The 13,951-nt window shown below is 43.9% G+C and overlaps 1 protein-coding gene across 2 annotated transcripts; it reads right to left on the reverse strand.

The window, feature by feature from the left end:
- Window positions 1–1,841: 1,841 nt before the first annotated feature.
- On the reverse strand, window positions 1,842–13,434 carry kcnj13 (potassium inwardly rectifying channel subfamily J member 13). Of its 2 annotated transcripts, XM_071471884.1 has the most exons (3): window positions 12,056–13,434; window positions 7,639–8,185; window positions 1,842–5,699 (listed from the first exon to the last, which is right to left on the reverse strand). In XM_071471884.1, the coding sequence occupies exons 2-3, from the start codon at window positions 8,153–8,155 to the stop codon at window positions 5,125–5,127; spliced, it is 1,092 nt and encodes a 363-aa protein (XP_071327985.1). In that variant the 5' UTR covers window positions 8,156–8,185; window positions 12,056–13,434; the 3' UTR covers window positions 1,842–5,124. The 2 variants fall into 2 exon arrangements, with proteins under 2 accessions (XP_071327985.1, XP_071327986.1); XM_071471885.1 differs by lacking the exon at window positions 12,056–13,434 and having other exon boundaries at window positions 7,639–8,482.
- Between the last annotated feature and the right edge of the window lie 517 nt (window positions 13,435–13,951).

Genomic DNA, 13,951 nt, shown 5'->3' on the forward strand with positions numbered 1-13,951 from the left:
TAATTAAGATGGATAATAAGATCCATCTGTCCGTTTTCTAGTCACTCAACCTGATTAGATCAATGGTGGGAAAAGAAAACCAGAACAGCCCAGATAAGTTCCTCCTAGACTCCCAGGTGCTCTCAGCCCAGCTGGGAGAGTCAGGAGTGTGTACAATGTAAGTTCCCCACCATCTTCTGCCTGGTGTACATTAAATAGCCTATAACTGAAGGCTGAAAATAAACTTATCACTTCTTGTGGTTTTTAAAGAAGGTTTATTATTATTATTATTATTATTAATGATCCACATACATAAAAATGTGTACTATAAGCATATTATTAGTACTATAATAACAATAACTATGATCTATCAGATCAATGAAAGTAAAAGACCTACGCTCCCAATTCGAGATGAGGACCGGGGGAGCCGGGGATCGAACCACCGACCTTCAGGCTCTTTCTCCTCAGCCACAGCCCCATGTTTGTATGAGGGGGCGTTCCGTGAGCGGGAGCAGCATGACTGCGATTGGCGTACTGTGGGTTTGGGGGTGTAACTGGATCTGTACGTCACGCCCCGGTCACGCCACGCCCCCTGGACTGCAGCCGGACCCTTCTCTCTGAAGGAAGACGTGCCACAGGTGGCACTCTTCACCTGTCTTACATCCAGGTGGTCCTTGTAGGCGGAGTCACAGGCTTCTTCATGTTTGCTTTACTTGAAATTTCCGCGGGTAAAGTTTGTTCGGTTGTTTGATCAGAGATCGGATTCAGGAGGGACCACGGCCGTGCCCCAACACACAAACCTCACTTCAACCTCACTTCAGCTGCAGTGGAACAGCGTCATCATCATCAGGTGATTAACACCTGATCGCCCGCCGATGAAGCCTCTGCTCCGAGCCGCCAGCTCCCACAGGCCTGAGACCGCGGGATCCAGAGACCAGTGGACCAGTTCTGCTGCTTCAAGGTAAGAAGATCAGTTGATGTCACACACACACTGACCCATTCATAACTCAAAATACACGTCTGACCGCTTCACCTGAAAAACCAAGGGATTGAGGAGGCCACGCATGCGTAGTGCTCATCAGGTGAAGTCTGGTCTGTAGTGTTTTACCAGCACGGGCCCAAAGTGTCACATATGAAAACAATAAATAAAATGAAAAGAAGGAGAAGAATTAGTCTCTCAAACGCATAAAACCTGATGATTTATTTAGGAATTCAATAATCTATTTTTAAATTATTTCATTATTGAGTCATAATCAATAAGTGTATTTATTTGTGTGTATTTATTTATTATGGATTTTTTTATAGTCCATTTTTAATTTATTGATGGATTCAGTAATTCATTTGTAAATATTGTCTTTTTATAATTTAAAAATCTGAATATTTAACGTAATGAAAAATCAGTTATAAGAATTTATAGACAGAATCAGAAAACATTACTGGTAAAGCTGTGCGTGTGGATCCATGTGTACAACAGACTGCTCCTTTAAATGAAGGTGAGACTCTGTTAGTCTCTAGTTTCTTTCAGGTAAACTGCTGGTGTGTGTTCTCCTCTTTGAGCTGGCAGACAGTGTGTGATGATCCTGATGTGTCTGTTCTGCTCACACATCTGTCTGCAGCTGCAGGCTATTTATGTGTATGACAGCTGGTAAAGTATAAAGTGAAAAGCACCTGACAGTAAAAGTGAAATGTGTAAATCATAAAATCAGTGAGCCTATTAAAGACATTGAATGATAACGTGAATCAAAGTACAGACATGCAGTACAGCCTTCCACCAGCAGGGAGAAGCACTGTTCCAGCAGCCTGACACATGCAGTACAGTCTCTGTGGTCACTATGGTAACTGAAAGACTCTCCTCACCTGGGGAACTTGTTTAGAAAATATTTATTTCATGTAATGTACACTGTACAAAGGCACTGAAGCAGGTGAGACACTGAGATCTCATCCTTACAATCACATTAATGGAACATTTCCTCAGCTACATGATTTGTATGAAACCACATAGAAACACAGTGATTCTCTTCATATCATCAGCCTTTAAAGGGAAAATACACCAGATACAAACACAGTCACTACAACGTCTCCTAACTGTCTGGACTAAATCTAGACTAATTTATTATTGTACAAATTAAACAAATACATTAATTTTTGCTTTGCATAATGATTTATGAAATTATTTTTTGAAAGAAAAGCCTTAATCAGCAGTCGGGATCAGTCACTACAGAGCCCTAAGTCATTTCATGCAGGTCAGTCTAAGGTTAGCTCAGTTGCTCACTTTAAGATGTGGATAAAAGGCTTCTAATGAAGAACCTTAGCAGCTTAATAACGACAGTGGAGTTAAACCATCTGATGCTGTGATGTTGATCGTCTACAGTTTGTTGCTGCTTCATAAGCATCAGCTGATCAGAATCATAAATGCCCTTAGATAGAGATGACAGTGGAGTCACTGCACTCTGTCCCTTCAACGCTTCAACAACCTGACACTAATGTTCAGTTTCACAGAGCTGACCTGAGGCCTGTCGGCTTCACTCCACCTTCTATCTTCACTGGTCATTGTTGAAAAACACCAACTTAACTACAGCTCAAAGCACCACACCAGTGTTTGAATGTCTGCTGGATATGGACAGTATGTTATCTGTTGTTTGGTTGATCTGTCCACCACCTGGGTCCAAACTGAAACATCTTATTGATTCATGTTCCCCTCAGGATGAATCCTGCAGACTTTTCCTCTGTCTCCATCAAGAGGGCAACATTTCACTTTGAATACCCATCTGCCAAACTCATGACATTCCCATCAGCCTCGGCTGTAGGTTGTCTTTAGTGCTAATCAGCAAATGTTAGCATGCTAACATGCTAAAGTAAGACAGTGACCATGATAAACCTAATCTTCATGTTACTTTGGCTGAATCCAAAAGTTTGGACTTGAGATCTTCAGATGGTCAAAGTGCAGGGAGGTTTTTGTCCCCTGGTGACAGTACATATGACAGAAGTCCAGGGGGGCTCATCTGGAATTCAGACAGAGGACTTAAGATTCAGCCACTGTTAATGTGACCATGTTAGCATGCTGACGTTAGCATTTAGCTCAAAGCACCACTTTGGAGTTGGGGCAACTAGCAGTGCTGTAGACTTAACATTGTCTTGTCCTAGAGTCTGACTTTGGGTCTGGAGCCGATCCCAGCTGACTGTGGGAAGAGGCAGGGTACACCCTGGAGAGGTGACCTGTCAATCACAGGCCTGACATGTAAGCTGTGTCCCAATCAAGGTCTCATCCTTCAGAGGCTCATCTGAAGACCGACTGCGTCACAGACACCAGACTGTCCCAGTTCAAAAGCTCCTTCAGGTGTGTCCTCCTTTTCCTGGACCATGAAGGATCCACCTTTTGGATCCTTCATGGTCCAACATATCCCAAGATTCATTGCACTGGTGATGAAAGAAAGCAGCACAGAGTCTGGGGATCACACTGTTAATGTCAGTATTGTGTTTCAGCTCAGTTCAACAGTAACAGTACAACTGTTAAAACCAAGGACCTGAAAACCTCAAGTTACTGTGAAGAATAAAATTTATGAGTTGACAAAGTTGCCACATCTTCGTAGACCAGGTCCTCCGGAGGATGCGGCCCCTGAACTGGGACACAGCTGTAGAGACACGACCAATCACATGCACATCCTCGCCTGTGGCCAATTTAGAGCCACCAACTAACTGTCCAGGTTGAAAGCACCGCGGCCCCGACTCCATCTGCCTGGTACCAACCCTGCAACATCCCTCCATCATTGCTCCTGTCATCACTTCCTGTTATCCTATGGGCAGATATTTGTGCCAGTAGGTACCTGAATGTACTTCAAGCTGTACCCAACACTAAATCCATATGTTTTACATGTATGTGACATTTAGGAAATTAATTGTTTCTGTAACTGAACTGATGGAACCCAAATGTCATTGGTGGGTGGGGCATGGGGGTGGGGCACAGAGATGGTCTGTAAAGAGTCAAAGACAGAGACAGGGTCAATATAAACTTAGTGGATTATTTGACTTGGCCACATTGTTATGTATGAACACCTCTCAGATGATTGTGAAATGTTCATATACATAAGATGAAGTTCACATTTTTCTTAAAACTATGTTTGTCCATGTGTATGGCCACTGAGAAATGGGAGGAGCTGACAGACGTCTCACATGTTGTCATCTTCAGAGCAACATGATGGTTCCTGTTAGTGTCCAGTGTTCCCGCTGTTTTAGCTCAGTGTTTGGTTTCCACCAGCTTCTCTGTCTGTCAGAGAGACTTAACCAAATGTAAATCCAAAACAATGAGATTGAAGACACAAAAACGTCTAGAGTTGGTGATAATACTCTGTGGGTCCATCTCTAAACTCCTGCTTTCATGTTAGACCTGGTCATTTGATTCAGTGTTAATGAACATGTCGATTACTGGAACTGAATTTTAAACTGATCTATATATTTTCAAGCTTGATGACGTTCTGTCCAGACCAACACCTTATATAAAAAGTAAGAATACAGAAATACACATTTATTTTGATCGAAGTTAAAGAAAACTCTTTTATTACAACTTGGATTTTATTTTTGCAGCTCTGGTCGTCGGTTCATCAGGTAAGATGTCGCTGTTCTCACCATAGTTAGACTGAGGAACATGGCTGATATCAGGCCCAACAGCTGACTACAGCAGGTCACAGCTGGGACAGGAGCTGGGTCTGTGAATGGTCATGATCTAATTTTACTGTTGTTAAGTTTGTCTAAGGAGGTTTGTTTCCTGTCTGACGGCTTGACCATTTTCAGGTCTTAGCTGTTAATGTGATGAGTATGTTCTAACCAACAAAAATCAATGACAAAAATAAAATCAATTTTCTTACAGTATTTGTTGACACTCAGTTCCCCTCAGTGCCCCATGCTGGCCAGACATTTCAACCAAAACTACTGGTGGTACTGAAGAATTGGAAGTCAGTGGGGGATCATTGAGTGACAGAGTCTGCAGCAGCATCCACGTGTGATATAAATTTTAATTTCAAATGTTTAAACATAAATTTACCAATTTGAATCAAGTAGATCCTGACAGAAATATCTGCCCCACTATTGCCCTCCAGTTATCCCCTCAAAACCCCCACCTGTCCCTATGAGACCCCCTCTTCATGGACCTTATTCCATCCTGTCGCTGCCATCTCCATTGATCTGCACCACACAGTCCTTGTTCAAAGGCTCCTTAGAGTGGGCTGTGTCAAAATGCTGTGTGCTAACCATGTACCTCCCCCGAGCATCCAGCCCCAGTGCCGGGACAAAGCGACGGTCAAACTGGATTTCTTGGCGCAGGTAGGAGGTCCTCTTCTGACAGGAGTCCCCAGTTCCCTCTTGTAGGGCTGCCAAGAAGACCACCAGCTCAAAGTGGTTGGACATGCCCTCACACAGGGCGGGGTAGAGAGGGCTCCGGCGATCCAGGGGGTGGTAAAAGGTGAGTGGGAAGATAAAGAAGGGACAGGGCTGCTGGCCCAGATTATCCAAGTGGAACTCCAGAGAGGTCTGGTGGAGGGCCTGGCCTTCGTGCTCCTCGTAGAGCACCGCACTCACCTTTACGTCCACTAGAGGTCGCTGCAGCAGGTTGGTGGCTCGTAGCATGAGGCAGGTCTGGCCTTGGTGCTGGCCCACCACTGCCTGGGGGCTGAACTGGATGGCTCCAGCTCGTTTCTGGGGACGTGCAATCTTCGCTACGAATGCACCTGCCGAGAGACAGTGAGACATCAGTGTAAATGATGATGAGGTGTTTTGACCTTGTTACTGTAAAATGTTGAGCTGAGGTAAAACCACAAAGTGAATGGAAACAACAACTTGACTGACTGGTCAGGTCTCTGTAGTTTTTCTGTCCCCACATTTAAAGTTTCTGTAGGACCATTCACTCAGCCTCTCAGTGAGTTCTTTAACAGGTATGAAAAGATTCTTGTTCCTTTCTAAATCCTAACAGTTCCATTCAGGAGCTGTTCAGACGGTCTAAGATGGTTCAACATCTTTGGCTTTTGGAAAGAGGAATGTCTGTCAGTTAAAAACAGTCTGAACCTGACCAGGTGTAAAAATGAGCAGAGACCCTCCTGACATGTCCATGTGCAGGATCGCATCTGGTGAAACTGAAATCTGAAACTAAAGAACAGCTGACGTGAAGACAAGCACAGCTGGAGCAGCTGGTACCTTTTCATTTCATATTTTGGTCCAAAAAGATGCTTTGTTTTCAGTGGGAACAGTTTGAGCTTCTCTGACTTGCTCATGGGCACATGGTCAGGAGGAGTCCAGGGTCCAGCTTCAGCTTCCCTTTAGCAGCTGCTCTGAAGAAGTACTTTTTTGAAAAGTACTTTGACTTTTTCAGGCTGTTTGTATTGAGGCTGTAAAGACTGAGCTTCCTCTGTTACTGAAGTACAGTAGTTGAGTATTGATGCTTCATTATCAGCACAGTTCTGAGAGTAGTGAAACATCAGAGGCTCAGACTGATCTGAGACACTGTGGACTCAGCTTTGACCTGTAATATTGAACTCTTTAATAACTGTAATACCACGGTCAACCAGCAGATGTCAGGTTCTGTCTGCAGCAGAGGCTCAGAATCTGTCCTCATAGTGAGTCAGTGCTTCATACAGGCTACAAACAACCCACAATACAACATTCTCTTAATGTTACAAGCTCCGCCCTCTGAGAATGGGGTCAGTTCATAGGTCAGGATGTGTTTAACTGGTTGTGAGTGGTGGAAAGTAACAAAGTACAAGTACAGTCTGAAGGTATTTTCTGTACTACATGTATTTAACAGCTGTTGACACTTGTTACTTTACAGGTTAAGATTTTAGATATAACACAATAATGACTATTATTGTTAACCATGTAAAAAAAATACTGTAGATTTTAGCTCCACCTTAACCAGCAACAACATCATTATTATTCTTACGTCTTAATGCATCAGTAATAATAAACCAATAATACAAAAGCTAAATGATCAACTACTGTAAAGGACTTTAGTATATTTTGTTGCTGATATTTCTACACAACATTTTTCAGTGCAGGACGTTTGAAGCTGGTTGGGTTAGTTAAGGTTTGGTTAATGTCACAGAGGACAGAGACTGATGTAGAAACAGACTCTGACACAAACTCAGCCACCTGCTGCCATTAACCCTTTTAGCACCATAATAATAGCTATATTTATTAAAACGCCTGGTCTTTTTTGTCTATTTTTGTCAATAATTGTGTCAAAAATGCCCTATGTGTAAATAATTTACACCCTTTTTCCAGGAGAAGTAGAACTTTCAAAATCTGTCAAGTATTTACCATTCCTATGTAATTAAATACCTAAAACTGTGTGTTATAAGAAGAAAAGGACAAAAACGGAATTGAATTTTCTTCAACTTTCTTTTTATAAATTCTTGAAAAGTGCAGATTGAACATTTCTGAGATTGCAAAAATCTAATTCAGGAGGAGTTACGGTAATTTGAAATACACATGCGCCGCAGTGTCACCGTGGTTGTAAAAGGGTTAATATGTAAATATCTAGTCCTCAAATCCACATTTTGCAAATGTAATGTTTTCATTTAATGCCAAAATGGAGATTAGTTGCAGTTGTGTTGTGTGTATTAAACTCTGAATTGAAGGTTAATTGTGTGTGTGGAGACAACAGGAGAGGTGTACCTGTGATGAACGCCTCCAGCATGAGCCCCAGCAGCATCTGCACAGCCAGCAGTGCTATGGCACTGGGACAGTCCCCACTGGGGAACATGGTGCCATAGCCGATGGTCAGCTGTGTCTCCAGGGAGAAGGAAAAGGCGGCAGTGAAACTGGTAATGTGCTTCACACAAACCACATGCCCCTTGGGAGGGGCATCATGATCCTGCACTGCCAGGTCTCCATTGAGGTGGGCCAGCAGGTACCACAGACAGGCAAACAGCAGCCAGTGGGCCAGGAAGGAAGCGCAGAAGGCCAGCAGGACCCATCTCCAGCGTAGACCCACTAACAGTCCCCATAGGTCCTGCAGGGCCAACAGCCAGGCTCTGCCCGACGCCCCGCGCCACGAACCTGAGGGACACAGGGGGGGACGGAGGGCACAGTGTCCATCTTTGGTGACAAGGCGCTGGCGTGGTGGAGAGGACAGGAGAGGAGAGGAGGAAGCCTTCCCACCCAGAACACTACTTGTGGATTTGGTTGTCATGGTTGCAGGTTCAGTCAAGGTGAGGATAATCTGAAATGAAGTGATGAAAAAGACTCAGACATGTTTCATTAGGGATGGTTTAGTTTATGTTAGCACCAGTCCAGTACAGACAGATCAGAGTGGTGTTAGCTTAGCCTGGCACAAAGACTGAAGGCAGGAGGAAAACACCACCACAGCTTCTTGACTTCATGTTATCAGCTAGTTAACTCAGAGTTGAGCAGCTCAGAGCTCAAACCTCAAGACTTTTACCTGACATGATGTTGCCACCTGCTGAAACTACACTTCTTTGATACAATGTGCAAATTAGTCTCCTTAGTTAAATTTGGTCCAGGCTACACAAAGTCATTCAACATGAATGACTTTGTGTAGCCTGGACCAAACCACATGGACTGTGGTTTGTTCAAGTTCCCTCAGGATGAACCGTAATAACTTACACTGATCCTCAGACTTTCATCTGGCCCCATCATCAAGTCAAAGGTTTAATATGTCAGATAATGTGGTTAATGATCACAAACCCTGGAGCTGGAGTTTGAGTTTAATGGTAATCAGCAAATGTTAGCATGCTAACATGTTAAGGTGTTGCATGTGGTAAACATTACAATAGCAGCATATGAGCATGCTGATGTTTGCATTTACATTAAAACACTGCTGCTAGCATGGCTGTAGAGTCTAAAAGAATCTGACTCTACTGTTAAAACCAAGAACCTGTTTCTAGGCGACAGGAGCTGCACTGTGCAATGCCATGGTAAAGGTGGGAACAGCTGGTGACGGAAAGAGAAAATCCTTCGTAGACCAGGCTGTCTCATTTCGGTTCAGCCTTCATGGTCTACAAAGGGCCGGTCCTCTGAAGGATTAGGCCCACGAACGGGGGACACAGCTTTAGTCCTGTTACTGTTATGAACATGTGAATTCTACCTAAAGCATGAACCTTTTGTCTGATAGTAAACATCTGTTAGCAGGAATGATGTGAAACGAGCCGAGCACATTCTTGTAGAGGTGGAACAAACAGTCAGTGTCAAGTCCTGACTATGAAGTGAAGACCAACGGAGTCAGATCCAGGTCTTGAAGCTCCATATTTTATCTTCTCCAGTATTTTATCTTAAGTGTTGATCTCCATAAAAACATATATTTGTGGTTTTACGAACCAAAAACCATCTCAGTATAGTTTTACATCTCCTCTCTCAGGCTTCTCTCTGGGACTCTAGTCACAACAGGTCAGTCAGCCAATCAGAGGCTCTGAGTCTCTCTTCTGATTGGCTGACTGTTTTGTGAGTGATCCAATAAAAATATAGCAGATTTCAGGTAAACACTCAGAGAAACCAAATGTCTCTGATGTCAAGTTAGAGTCTTTTTTGATTCCACACTTCTTTCTGAAAACCTTCTGGTGTCAGTGAAGTGGTCTCTGTAGACCACCAGGTCTTCATGACATTTACACTTATCTTGTGTTTATGGATGGAAGCTAGCAGTTCCTTTGTGCTAAGCTAGGCTAAACACAGATGATATTGACAGCTGTCTTTTGATTCTAGATAAAACTGTATAAAGTGTGTGTGTTTCTGTGAATGGAGGTGAAACTGTCATGTATTTAATATAACAGGATGTATGAGTGAGAGGCTCTGAACACCAGATGTATGTGGCGATGGTCCTGACAGGCAGACAGCTAGAGGCCTGTCCTCTCCAGAGCTTCTATTTCTATGTCAATATTGTTGCCAGGAGATTAGAGCAGGTCCCAGCTGGGAATCAGTCTGAGGAACACAGCGACACGCAGAGTAGGAATGTGTCTTTCATCTGTGGGGGGGTTCAAACTTACTGCACTGCATGGCTCTGCTCTGCTCTGCTTCACCAATTACAATATACATTTACCAGCAGTTTATGCAGCGATCGTCACACACACGATGTGTTTACTGTGAACTGTGTCTTCAAATACAACAAGCAGGAGATTTAAAGTTCAAACATGATAAATCCAGCGTGTAGTCATCACACAGTGCTGTTGTTAAAGTACACACACACACACACACACTCACTCACACTCACACTAACTGAAGCAGATTTTAATTTAAAGAGTAAAACCACAAATGTAAAAATTACTATTCAGGAGCTAAATAACTTTGTATGTTGATCAGTTCATCAGGGCGAAGTAGAGCAGTGTTGGCTGGATGTCTCGTTGGTTTAGGTAAGAAGTTTGTGTTTGTGCTGAGGCGGGGGGAAACAGCAGCCTGATCCCAGTCAGCGAGGTCGTCACATGACAGCCATGTGCTGGCTGAGGCTCCATTGTTCTGGATCCAGTCTGTCAGAGCTGTCACTGCATCAGTCGGCCACCACGCCAGTCATTACAGCAGCAATACATGAAAACGCTCCAGAGTCTCAGTCTCAGGTCTGGAGTCAGGACGTGATTAGCTTAGCTTAGCATAAGGACTGGAGGCAGGAGAGACAGCCAGCCTGACTCCAAACCTGCTGATCATGGTTTGATGTGGATTTAACACGTCACTGTTCCTTTAAGAACCTGTTTGGTTGTAACAGGGTCAGTTTCTGCTCCTCAGAGAAAATTCAAGTTAATCTATGTGAAAATCAAATCAAGTGTCGGAATGTAACATAAAGAAGGAGAGAACAGGAAACATCTTCACTGGTCAACCTTAGTGATAATTGTTGAAGAAGGTAGACATGAAAACATCTGTATCAACAGCTCGTACTGTGAGAGAACATCTAGTTGTTCAGATTTAAAACAGGTTTGTGTTATTAAAGCTCCTGTGGAGGAGCAGTCAGCAGATAATGAACATGTTCTCTACATATTAACACCTGAGCTCAGCGATGGTGTTTCTCCACCTCTGACTCATGGTTCAGGATGAACAGAGCTGCTGTCACAGTCATCAGATGTGTGGTGGGATTCAGCTGTAGGAAACACTGGTCAAAGACAGACAGTGAACACATCATGTCACTGTTGACGACTATGACGACTATAATCATACAGATTATAAATATAGAACCGGTCACTAGATTCTGGATACCTCAGGACTGAAGTATATGTTGGAGGAGACAGGCTGAGGACAGGGACACAGGTCAGTCTGTCAGTCTCATTCTGTTTGTCTTTAAACACTGTCAGAGTTCATGGAGACGCAGCTGCTTAGACATCTGTCTCTCAGTTCGGTGACTGATTTAAATGATCAAAATCAGAAAAAGGTTTGTCGTGTTGATCAGAGGATATTTGAGGGAAATGTTCCTTTACTTCCACACATGAATATTTCTCAAGGTCTTCACTGTTAATGGACCAAAGTCTGACTCTAAGTGCAACTTTAAGTATTATTCCATTATGATAAATGGCTTGTATGTAAAGATGTTAGGAGACTTCTCCCCCAAGTCATTCTCATGTATGTCGACACAGACAAACAACACTTTGTGTAGCTGCTGTGAGGAGCATGCAGCCCCCGAGGCTGCTGGAATATTTAGCCTGACTGTAATTGTCTCCTCGGACTGATGGCTACGCCTGATGCTGCCTAGTCAGCCATTTTCCCGTCTCTGAGAGGTCTGCGCTAACGTACGAGTCAGAGAGCGGCACAGGGGAAATGTCTTTGTAGCCGAGGGGTGCAGAGCAGTTTATGTAATGTCAAGGCTGCAGCTGTTCAACTCTTCTACTTTCTGTTAAAAAACCTCCATCACACAACACAACGTCTGAATCATCTGAGTCTCTGGTGAGACAAACATTGACTTTCAGACGCCCTCGTGTCGGTGCAGTCCATTCACCACCACACACAACAGGTAGAAAACTTTTTCTTCACTGCAGTTGACAAAATCCACCAAGTACACAGAACTGCTGTCATCTAACAAACATCATGACTCTGATCAAGTCACAGCTGATCTCTGTCCTGGCATCAGCTCTGCCAGCATCACGCTGCAGTTTGAACTCACCTGGAGCTGCGGTCAGGGCTGAACAGGGGCCCTCCAACCTTTTCACCTGTGAGCTGGTCTGAGGTCTGCCAGGCAGGCAGATGGAGAGAGAGCCACTAGTTCCTGGGAGGACGTGCTGTAAAATCCCAGAGAAGTCCTGAGCAGAAAGTGAGGTTTCCTCGGTGTGGAGCCGGACTGAGCACGGCGCTCTCTGCAGCCTCCAGCTCCAGGGCGAGGATGATTCAATTGGTCACATTACTCTGCATGGAGCCTATTAGTGTTCCCGGAAGACAGAAGACAGAGGGAGGGGGAAAGAACAACACCTTGTCACAGTTCATTCAAAGAGCTGCTTGTTGCTGGTTGGTGTCCCGCAGCTGCTGCTGTCGGACACTCGATGCACTGATCAGGTGGTTCATCTGTGTGGAGACGTACATGTTCATGTGTCACCGGTCACATCAAATCACAGCAATCTGAGACTCTTTAAAGAGATAATGTTTCACACACATGTTCAGTCTGTGTCTGCAGGTTTGGTTGTTCTTTTAACAACATCTTCATTCATTAACTAACAGTTTCTCTGTCAGTGTGACCTTAGAATAGTTCACCTATTTACCAGGAGTCACAGAGAACACAACAGTGGAGCCACATAACAGGAGGTCAAAGGTCATCCCTACCATAGACCCTGTCTGTTGTCCAGCACCAGAGCAGGACTGATGTTACATCTGTTGTTGATATTCCCATAATGTAGTTTGTTTATTTAGTTCCTCTTAGTAACAGTGGTGGAGTCATGTCATTGTTCTGACCTCCTGTTTGTTTTAGTCTTTGTCATGTGACCTGTGTTCATGTCCACACTGAACCAAACTTCTTCCTCTTCCCCAGTCTAAAAGTGGTAAGGTGTGTTACAGTTTCATCTGACTCACTAAACACAGGTTACTGACAGCACCTGTGATCAGCTACAGGACACTGACAGGTGTGAGTCACCTGAGACAGATGATGACAGACTGTCATTTTCTCACAGAGACTTTACTGTCACAGCAGACGACCTGAGGACATGACAGGTTTAATGACCATGTGACCTTTTTGTCTTGCACCACCCTCAGGACAAGCTGTATAGATCATCATCATCATCATCATCATCATCTGTGGTTCTCTTGTGTATTTCATGACAATGATCCTGTAAGTGAGGATGATGACGTCAAAGTGTTGTAGTCAGTCTGACACAGTGGATCACTGCTGTGTGGGACGTGTGTGAGTGAAGTCGCCCCCCCCCAAGTCCCCTCAGGACCCTCTGTGGTCCTGTAGGGTCTTACTGTTGAGGTCCTGGAGCAGCTTCATTCTCTCTCATTAGTCTGAAGAGTGAGAGAAGGGTCACTCACCCACTGCTGGGAAATGTCACTCTCTCTCTCTCTCTCTCTCCGCCCCCTCTCCCCAGAGGTTGACAGACCTTTGTGCACATGTGAGAACATGAGTTTTTAAAGAAACATTAAAATCATTGAAGTTTGAAAGTAAAAATACTAATGAAATGATGACTGAGAGAAGCTCTGAACTTTGACTGTTATGTATAGTGACTTACTTATTGGCGGGGGGGTGGGGGGGGGTGTAAAACAAGCTAACTGTATAATCAGACTTAAAGGAACTATTATTTCTTTTCCAGGACTTTTCAGTGATGATCTGTTTCATCTGACAAACAGGAGTCACACCATCCACCAACATGTTCAGCTCAGATTATTTACTGCTGCTGGGTCTGATCAGTTTATCTCACTTAGCCTCTTTACTAGTAACAGGAAGTGATGTCATTGACGAGGTTAACCACACCCACAGTGAGCCGCCGCTACAACAGGTAAATCTCTCATATCATATTATGGTGTGTTTATATTATGGTGTGAGTATTTAGCCGGTGTTTGACTGACACACAGTTGG

Source organism: Trachinotus anak, unplaced genomic scaffold (assembly GCF_046630095.1).
Source record: "Trachinotus anak isolate AG129_WGS33_773 ecotype Australia unplaced genomic scaffold, CSIRO_AGI_Tana_v1 ptg000034l, whole genome shotgun sequence".
NCBI classification, from domain to species: Eukaryota; Metazoa; Chordata; class Actinopteri; order Carangiformes; family Carangidae; genus Trachinotus; species Trachinotus anak.